The sequence below is a fragment of the Curcuma longa genome, chromosome 15 (genome assembly GCF_044706935.1).
Source record: "Curcuma longa cultivar G26 ecotype Majalengka, Jawa Barat chromosome 15, ITB_CL_G26_1.1, whole genome shotgun sequence".
In the NCBI taxonomy this organism is placed as follows: domain Eukaryota; kingdom Viridiplantae; phylum Streptophyta; class Magnoliopsida; order Zingiberales; family Zingiberaceae; genus Curcuma; species Curcuma longa.
The window spans coordinates 1484227-1494973 of NC_133875.1; the positions used below are offsets into that span (position 1 = coordinate 1484227).

Sequence of the window (10747 nt, forward strand, 5' to 3'; positions counted from 1 at the left end):
ATTTAGGATCGAAAGGTGAAAAGAATATTTTAAAACTTAAATGTGAAAATTGAGTGCACAGAAAATTTTATTTATTTTTTTTTTTTTGTCACTAGTTTGCAAGAATACTGCTTTGCTTGATAGTTCGGCAGTCGCATCGTAAAAAACAAACAAAAAAGTACTCCCATAACATGGGCTCCACTCCAGCCTCCAATGCCAAGGCAACCCTTTTCTCATACACCCTCCAAATTCCAAAAATTCAAATTTTATTCTTTGTATATCCATCCATTTGCTATTTATTTAATCAAATTTCCAACGAGGACTAAATTCTCATTGGCCATCACGCATCCCCATTCCCCATCCAGATATTATCTCCAAAATTTGAATTTTAAATTTAGCTCATTATTATTACAATGATTAAATCGATCGCTGAAAAATTTTGAATATAGGAGCGAAAGACTAATCGAACCATTTAGTAGTTGATTTCTTTCGTAATTTTTTTAGGATAGTTGGTCCTTGAGTGTGCGAATTCTATCGGGTAAAGCTAATGGTGTCCAACTGCATGCTAACCTAGATACCGTAAAGGGTGTTGGTCGATTAAGACAGTAAAACGGTGGTCATGAAAGTTGAAATCCGCTAAAGAATGTGTAACAATCACCTGCCGAATCAATTAGTCCCGAACATAAATGACACTTAAGTGTGCGATCCACACTTGATCATCGGGACAAACACAATGCCCTGATGAGTAGAAGGGTATAGTGGATGCCGTAAAACTTAGAGCGTGAGTTTAGACGGAGCGACTGTCAATGTGTATTTTAGTGGTAGGAATAAATATTCAAATGAAAATTTTAAAGGCCGAGAAAAAAATATCGAATCGATCATTTAAAAAAAAAAATAATAAAAATAAAAATAAAAATAAAAAGAATCCTTTACGATGGAAACTGAGTCTTTCAGGCCAACGACACAAAGGTCTTGGCATTGTCAGCTTTGCCGTCGCTTCCTTCTTTATCGTTGGAAAATTTTTAGGAGTAAAAGAAGGATTTTGAAAGTTTAAGGGGCATTTAGAAATTAAGTAAAAGCTATATAGTAAATCAGAAATTTCCCGTACTGGTCGCCTGCACAATCATAAAGACGACATGATGGAGAATCCATCCAACCCATTCTAGTTTCTAGAGCCACAATATCCACCAACAATCTTTGTTCTCCCCTTCATTTGTTGATCAAGATGTGTTCGAGTTCTCTCTTTGCTTTGTGGTTTTGTGCCACGGCGATGGGCGCCGCTGTGGCTGCGGCTGCAACCGACACCAGCAGAAATTCCAGCAACAGGCCGAGCGAGATCAGTATAGGCGCTCTCTTCACCTTTGATTCCTACATCGGGAGGGCCGCAAGACTGGCGATTGAGCTCGCCGTGGACGATGTGAACAGGAACCCGAGCGTGCTCGCTGGGACGAGGCTCACGTTGCAGGCGCAGGACACTAATTGCAGCGGGTTTCTGGGAATTATCGAGGGTGAGCGAAACTGGCTTTCCTTTGATAAAGAAAACTATATGTTGATTCTATGATGACTTAATGTGCTAGGGTCGTTTTCTCAGTTTGTAGTGGAAGCACTCCATTCTTTCCTGTCTTATTCCCAACATTTTCATTTTTTATGGTTTGAGAAAGTCGAAAACATCTTCTAACAAAAATGATGGCAAAGTTTTGATTAAAATTTTGTTTATTTTTAGTGTAAAACTGAAAAAAAAAGAAGTTGATTTTGTGATGAATCAAACACGACTATGTTAGAAGAAAAAAGGGGGAAAGATCTCATTTTCATATGGACAAGGTACATACCAACTCGGAGAAGGTTTATTTTTCTCCCTTAATGGTGGAAATTGGTGCTTTTCTTGATTTTACTCCTATATTATCTCATTTATGAATAAAACTTATACAAGAACTCATTCACCAAAGATCTAGTTATTTTTTCCTTTTCCATGGTTCTCGTTTCTTTGCATATTCTCCCAATCATCACGGTTGTTGAGGATCAACCCCAACCCATCAATGGATAATAACAAATCTTATAGATAGGAATATTTTTCTCATCTTATGAATATGAATATTTTTCTTATTTAATGAATAAGGATGACAACTTAGTAAGAGATAGAAATAAATACATGGTAGGGAGTGTTTCTCTCATTCAATGGATAAGAATGAGACTTTTCTATGGTTAGGATTTATTTTTTATTGAATGGTGTAGATTATATGGTGAGTACTATAAATACTCTCCCCTACATTTAGTTTTCAATCATCAAATAAAATATTAACTTGTGAGTCAAAGTATGAGTTGCTTTTTTTCTTCCTTGTCTTAAAATTGTGAGTGATCTACAAAAGTGTTGTAGTGTCTTTATTGTAGGTATAATACAAGTAATTTATTTACTTGTTTGGTTGTCTAATTCTTTACAATTGGTATTAGAACAGAATGATCAGGGATTATTTTTAGTGGAGCTATCTTGAATTGTGAGGAGTTTTATACTTTACAAGTTTGTTAATCAAACTTGTTTAGTATAATCAAAGCCTTTTCGACACGATGGGAGACCTTTAAGTGGTAGGAGGAATCAAGAAGCTCAATAACAAAAGCTACAACACGTGGACAACATGTATGAAGTCTTACTTACAAGGTCAAGATCTTTTGGAGGTTGTCGGTGATAGTGAAGTTACATAGCCGGCAGAAGATGCCAATGACATCTTGCGAAAATGGAAGATTAAGGCAGGTAAAGCAATGTTTGCTTTAAAGATCACAATTGAAGAAATGTTGGAGCACATCCGAGATGTCAAGACACCAAAGTGTGGGATATCTTTGCTACACTTTTTTCAAAGAAAAAGAACAACTCACACTTTGACTCACAAGTTGATATTTTATTTGATGATTGAAAACTAAATGCAGGGGAAAGCATTTATAATACTCACCATGCAATCTACACCGTTCAATAAAAATAAATCCTAGCCACAGAAAAGTCTCATTCTTATCCATTGAATGAGAGAAACACTCCCTACCATACATTTATTTCTATCTTTTATCAAGTCGTCATCCTTATCCATTAGATAAGAAAAATATTCCTATCCATAAAATGAGAAAAACATTCCTATCCATAAGATTTGTCCTTATCTATTGTTGGGTTAGGGTTGATCCTCAACACTCCCCCTCAGCACCAATTCTTTGTACTGTGCCGAGTTGATCACGAAACCTTTTGAATTTGTTGGCGCTCAAGCCTTTTGTGAAAAAGTTCAGCAAGAAGAAATTGAGATGAGACAAATCAATACAGATGATCAAGTTGTAGACTTGCTCACAAAAGGCTTGAGCGCCAGCAAATTCAAAAGGTTTTGTGATCAATTCGACACATTATAAAGGGCTAGTGTTGAGGGGGTGTGTTGAGGATCAACCCCAACACATCAATGGATAAGGACAAATCTTATCGATAGGAATATTTTTCTCATCTTATGGATATGACTATTTTTCTTATTTAATGGATAAGGATGACAACTTGGTAAGAGATAAAAATAAATGTATGGTAGGGAGTGTTTCTCTCATTCATGGATAAGAATGAAACTTTTCTATGACTGAGATTTATTTTTATTGAACGATGTAAATTGTATGGTGAGTACTATAAATACTCTCTTATGCATTTAGTTTTCAATTATCAAATAAAATATCAACTTGTACGTGAGTCAAATTGTGAGTTATTCTTTTTCTTCCTTGTCTTAAAATTGTGAGTGATCCACAAAAATGTTGTAGTGTCTTTATTATGGGTGTAATACAAGTGATTTATTTACTTGTTTGGTTGTCCAATTCTCTACAACGGTCAATTTTAGAATGGTATTACAATTTACTACTTTGGTTGTGAATGAAAAGAAGAATTTTAGTTCCTGTTGTAATTGAAAAGAAGAATGTCAAAATGAATTGTAGTTCTTGAGGAACTTCATTATTCTTGATGAGATTGAACAATATATAATATAACACTTATCTACTGGTGTTTTTTCTCATTCATCTTCCTCTTTTAGCCTTTTAGTCGAGAACCATTTCAGCTGCAGGATTGATAAGTATGAATGTGACTGACGAGAAAAGCTCCTGCTATTGCAGCATTGCAGCTATTGGAGAAGAACGTGGTTTCTATAATAGGACCACAATCCTCTGGCATTGCTCATGTTATCTCTCATGCTGTCGATGAACTCCATGTACCTTTGCTCACTTTTGCAGCCACTGACCCTACACTTTCTTCGCTGCAGTATCCTTACTTGATTCGTACTACTCAGAGTGATTACTTCCAGATGAATGGAATAGCCAATCTAATTAGCAACTATGGTTGGAGAGAAGTCATTGCCATCTTTGTGGATGATGATTATGGTAGAGGTGGAATAACTGCTTTAGATGATGCTCTAGCGACGAAACGCTCTAAGATCTCCTACAAAGCTGCCTTTCCTCCTCATGCCGATGCAAACATGATCAATGACCTTCTTGTGAAAGTAAATCTCATGGAATCCAGGATTTATGTTGTACATGTAAACCCGGATTCAGGTCTCAGAGTCTTTTCTTTAGCAAAATCTCTAGGAATGATGGGTAGTGGTTATGTGTGGATAGCTTCAGATTGGCTTGCTTCTGTTCTAGATTCAACTTATCCACCAAATTCAGACATCATGAACCTCATACAAGGGGTTATTGTTCTTCGTCAGCATACCGCAGACTCTGATCTGAAGAGAGCATTCATGACCAGATGGAGTCAGATGGTTAGGAGTGGGAATGCAAGTTCAACCTTGAATACTTATTCGTTGTATGCTTATGATTCTGTTTGGTTACTTGCTCATGCAATTGACCAATTCCTCGGAGATGGAGAGATGGTTTCTTTCTCTGATGATCCTAGATTGCATGATGCAAATGGAAGCTCACTACATTTAACTTCACTCAAGTACTTTGATGGTGGTGAACAACTTCTCAAGAAACTGCTACTAACGAACTTCACAGGTGTGACTGGCCAAGTTCAATTTGATCCTGAAGGCAATTTGATCCATCCGGCTTATGAAATACTCAATATCGGAGGGACGGGTTTACGAACACTCGGATTCTGGTCTAACTATTCTGGTCTTTCAGTTGTTGCTCCTGAAATTCTCTACCGAAAATCACCAAATATTTCCACCAGCAACCAGCAACTCTACAATGCCATTTGGCCAGGTGAGACCACAATTAAGCCGCGAGGTTGGGTATTCCCAAACAATGGAAAACAAATACTGATTGGAGTTCCTTATCGCACGAGTTATAAAGAATTTGTATCAAAAGATAGTAACCCTGACGGTGTAAAAGGATACTGTATTGATGTGTTTAAAGCTGCAATCAACTTGTTGCCCTACCCAGTTCCTTATTCATTCATTTTGTTCGGAGATGGCATTAAGAATCCTAGCTACAATGATCTCATAGAAAAGGTTTATGAAAATGTAAGTGTTTTCCATGTCATTTTTCTTCCTGTGAATTGCCAATTTAGTTAGAAAATGATTCCATTTGCAACTTCTGCTGCACTTTCTCTAATCATGCAACTTATCAACTATGTTCTTTAGTACTTTGATGCAGCTGTTGGGGACATATCAATCGTGACGAGCAGGACAAGGATCGTCGACTTTACACAGCCATATATTGAATCCGGCCTCGTCATTGTTGCACCAGTCAAAGAGAGATCATCGAGTCCTTGGTCCTTCCTAAAACCTTTTTCTGTACAGATGTGGTGTGTCACTGGGGCTGTCTTCCTTTTTGTGGGAACTGTAGTTTGGATTCTCGAGCATCGTTCAAATACTGAATTCCGTGGATCACCAAGACAACAACTTGTGACAATATTTTGGTCAGTAAATGCTATAATATCATCTGTATGAACTATTTACCATGAGGCTTATGTAAAACTATGTTTTGCAGGTTTAGTTTCTCTACGATGTTCTTTGCTCACAGTAAGTAAAACTAATAAGCTTCACGAAAATTTGCCAATAGTATTTTCTTCTTTCACCCCCTCGCCGTTCTGAGCATGCATTTCTAACATCACCTATGTATTTCCAGGAGAGAATACTGTGAGTACACTAGGGCGGTTCGTGCTTATCATTTGGCTTTTCGTAGTGTTGATAATAAATTCTAGCTACACAGCAAGCTTAACATCCATCCTCACAGTTCAGCAACTCTCTTCGGGGATTCAAGGACTTGATAGTTTGATCTCTAGTTCAGATCCTATTGGATACCAGGTAGGGTCGTTTGCAAAAAATTATATGATGCAAGAGCTCAATATTGCCGAATCCCGGTTGGTGTCGTTGAATAACCCTGAAGCCTATGCAAGGGCACTTGAGCTTGGGCCGAAAAATGGAGGTGTTGCTGCGATAGTTGATGAGCTTCCCTACATTGAACTCTTCTTGTCCACCAACTGCAACTACAAGACAGTAGGCCAGGAGTTCACAAAAAGTGGATGGGGCTTTGTAAGTGTTGTTGGTTCACTTTTATCGCCATTTGCTAACACAATGAAGCTTGTTGTGTTCATGAAAATAGTCATTTTTGCTTGACAGGCCTTTCCAAGAGATTCACAGCTCGCAATTGATTTATCGACAGCGATCTTGACACTGTCAGAAAATGGTGATCTCCAGAGGATCCATGACAAATGGTTACAACGCACCGGATGTAGCTCACTCGATAGTGAAGTCGATGCCAACCGGCTCAGCCTGGGGAGCTTCTGGGGCCTTTTTCTCATTTGTGGTCTTGCATGTTTGGTGGCTCTCATTGTGTTCTTCATGAGAATATGTTGCCAATATAGCAGGTACAATAGCCAAGATAAGGATGCAATCCTCGAACCGGAACGCAGCTTGAAGCGTCCGATGCGGTTAACTAGCATCAAGGATATAATCTCTTTTGTCGATAAGAAGGAAGAAGAAGTCAAGAATGCTATCAAGAGAAAATTGAGTGATAAGCAACGACGAAGTTCAGACATTTCCTATGGGCAATCCTCATCACCAACATAGGGAGAATGTGCATGTCAAATGCTGATGATAAAAGTTTGTCCTTCTTGGCTGATCACTTGAACAAGTAAGTGCATACTATCAGAGGGATGTATACTTGTATGCTTTAGGCATGAATATTGATTGTCCCCCCCAAGTGATTTTATTGTGCCTATGGTAGAGAAAACAATTATAAAAGATAAGTTGTGGAATACCTTTTGTTTTGTTTTGTGGTGTTGAATTCTTGTTGATTACATAATAGATTCATTCTTTGATTACATAACATTCATTCATCTAGCAAATATAAGAGGATCTTGGTGTACAGAACAATTATTCTTCATTTTGTAAGGTAAATCAATTCATTTCAACTTTGAGACAGCCATTAATATTTGTGCTTTTAAAGCTAGTCATGTAGTAGGCCAAATTCTCCCAAAATATGAAATCACCGGTTTCTTTAAAATCAAGCATTCCACTGAAGGATGGGCTTTAGGCTTTCAATCTGAAGCCTCATTCCGCCAAGCTCGAGCCCAGGTACTGTTTGCCAAAGCCCATATATTAATTAGCAGTGGAAAACGTCAAAGATACCTGTAATACTTCTATAAGAGTTAGGATAGGCACCGAGAGAGGGTTCGGCATGATCATTTCGACATTAAAATTAGAATAGAGACTTAGGGAAGATGAGAAACAATAGAATAATCTAGAGAGAAAAGAAGGAAAAACTAAATCACTTTTTTTTCTTTGCGTACTTCCTTCAGGTTTTATATATTCGTCTAAAAGAGTATCTCCACGTATACAATCCTGAGAGACTAGATCCGACAGTCGTTACCTGCTCTTCCATTCATTACATGCCACATATATGCAGGAAAGCATCTATGGGACCAAGTCTGACATCTTTATGATTGTTCCTATGCTTGCTCATGATATCATATTTAGCAATATTTGCAGTAACCATAAGTGGGTCTTTGTAGGATGACTAGGTTGTGGAAGAATCATAAAGTCTGCATCTTTCGGAATCACGATGATTGAGTCAATGAAAGAGCCGAGCGTGTCCTCTAGAGTCGAGGCGACTGAGTTGATGAAAGAGCCGAGGAGGCTGTGCCCTCTGGGGTCGGAGTGGCCGACTTGATGAAAGAGTCAAGGAGATTATGCCTTCTGGAGTTGGGGTGATCGAGTCAATGAAGGGGTCGAGGGGGCTATATCCTCTGGAGTCAAGGTGGCTGAGTCGATGAAGAAGTCGAGGAGGTTGTACCCTCTAGAGTCGACGCGGCCGAGTCGATGAAGGAGTCGAGGAGGCTGTCTTCTGGGGTCGGGGTGAGCGAGTCGATGAAGGAGTCGAAGAGGTTGTGTGTTATACCCCGCATGAACTAGATTTGCCACTACGCTAGCTTCGCTCACCGTGCATGAACTGTAACAATGTCAGAGCAAAATATAGAGTAAAAAAATTAAATAACCTAACTACATGCATACCTCTGAAATAATTCCACTAGTGTTATGTATATATCTTAACAATTAACTTAAGAGTCAAAGAAAAGGAAGAGTGAGCACAAAATGCAAAATGGAGATTAAAGAGATGTGCATAAAAATATAATAAAAGGACAATAATATAATTTATAATTTATATTTCCTTGACATTCGTCTTTTATTGTCTTCTTAATTATATTCATCAGTTCTTCTTAATTTTTTTATTTTCTAACATTACTCATATTATAGTCTTATTTTATCCAACACTCAACATAACATATTGAATGGGTGAACACTATGTAATATCCTTAACAAGGATGTATCATATAAGTAAAGGTGAACGACCTGCATTCTACCTAATATGAACTATAAATAAAAATTTCAAGATGAGTGACCTACAATCCACCCGAAAAAGATGTATCGTATATGAAAATGAATGACTTGTAATCCATTCATAATGAAATGCATCGTATGTATGCATATATACATACATAGATCGGGTGAACGACTTGCAATTCACTTGAAGAGATGCATCGTATGTCCATGGGTGAACGCCCTGCAATCCACCCAATACGAAATACATCATGTGAATACACATATATAAACGCACATATATAGGGTGAATGATCCGCAATCCACCTGAAAAGTGTCTCACATAAAAATAAGATGTATGACCTGTAATCCATCCCGTGATGTGTCTCATATAAAAATAAAGTGAACAACTTGTAATTCACCCTATGAGAAAAAATCATCTCAATTTAGTCAAAGTTCATGAACATACGAAAAAACTCAAAAGTCCTCTTTGTACACTGAGTCAACTGTTCTATATTACAAGTAATCACGCAAACTTTTAAAAGATAAAATCAAAGCTCAAGACTATAAATAATCACACAATTCGGAGCCAAAGCTCTATAATGTATAGTACTACATTTATTATTTTGATAATTTAATATCAATGATAATGCACCTCTTTCAAAACATAGAGTTCAAAACTCTAAATATAATTATTACATCTCTTATTTTGTTAATTAATAACAGTGCTAGAGTAACTCCTAAAGTGCGAGGTTAAACTATTGATATAATTAGTTTCTTACTTTATTAATTAATATAACTAGGTAATCTAATTTGTTATAAATCTCAAATAAGAAACAAACAAGATAGATAGGTATCAAGTAGGAATAAAAGAGCAAGCAACATGATTAAGAATAATCAAGCAGTAAGAATAGAGATAAGATTAAAATTAACTCATTTTTCATAATATTTATTTTCATAAAATTTAAATCATGTACAAGGTAGGTGTAGTGAAACAAGTAAGAAAACTCCACCTCAAATGTGAACTTCTAGATAAATACTTATTTAATCTCACGTGCACCTTTAAACTTAATTATAACTTAGCCTACATTATACGAAACCAAAGAAACTCCTTAAACATGCAATACCAAAATGAGAAAAAAAATCCAATATCGTTAGAGCTTCATACCATCAAGTGATAAGATTTAATAAAGATATCCAAGACTCGAAGATGAAATAAAATTTTCTCCAAGCCTTAACAATTCCATCCCTCCTAACTTGCCCCTCAAGAACTAATATAGCATACCAAATAGTATGAGGAGAAAATCTGAATTTGATTTACTGAAAGGACTAAGAGAAGATTACCCTTTTTGCTTTATAAGCTTGTAACAACCACAAGAACAATCCCATGGTCACTAGGCGATGACAACGACAACAATCGACGATGATCATGAAGAACAATAACGGAGGGTAGCGAGTCAACGATCAAGTAGCCACAGCAAGGATTAAGATCACACATGAGAAAGATATCATGTGTGGGAAGTAATAAGATGAAGTTTAGATTTTGTAATAATAAAAAGGATGAGGCAACGTCTTTGACATGCAATGATGGCGACGACGAGAGGAGAGGAGAGTAGGGTTTAGATAAGATGAGACGACGATGTTTACAATAACCATATATATATATAAAGAAGCTAGGTTAATAAGTTGAGATTTTGCAAAAAGGTCCTTACATCTATACAAATTACAAATGAGTATTTTAAAATTTTCAATAATATAACATTGTGTCCTCTGGAGTCAGGATGACCGAATTAATGATGGAGTAAAGGAGACTGGGCGAGTTGATGAAGGAGTAACCAAAATATCTCGAATCGAACTGATGAGTTCGAGATTGACTATTTTACCTCTACCGAGTCTTGACTGTTGACTTACACCAAGGCTTAACTATTGACTTGACTTTGTCACATATGATTCCCTCTTCTTACCATATCACAAGTTTTTCCTTTAAGTCTAGTCGAAGGAGGCACTAG

At 36.9% G+C, this 10747-nt stretch overlaps 1 protein-coding gene across 1 annotated transcript; it reads left to right on the plus strand.

Annotated features, from left to right (window-relative positions):
- Positions 1-1162: 1162 nt before the first annotated feature.
- On the plus strand, positions 1163-7169 carry LOC141846310 (glutamate receptor 3.4-like). The gene is made up of 6 exons (XM_074734328.1): positions 1163-1487; positions 4093-5438; positions 5559-5836; positions 5908-5939; positions 6046-6452; positions 6540-7169. Exons 1-6 carry the CDS (start codon positions 1205-1207, stop codon positions 6987-6989), a joined length of 2796 nt encoding a protein of 931 aa, XP_074590429.1. The 5' UTR covers positions 1163-1204; the 3' UTR covers positions 6990-7169.
- The last annotated feature ends 3578 nt before the right edge of the window (positions 7170-10747 follow it).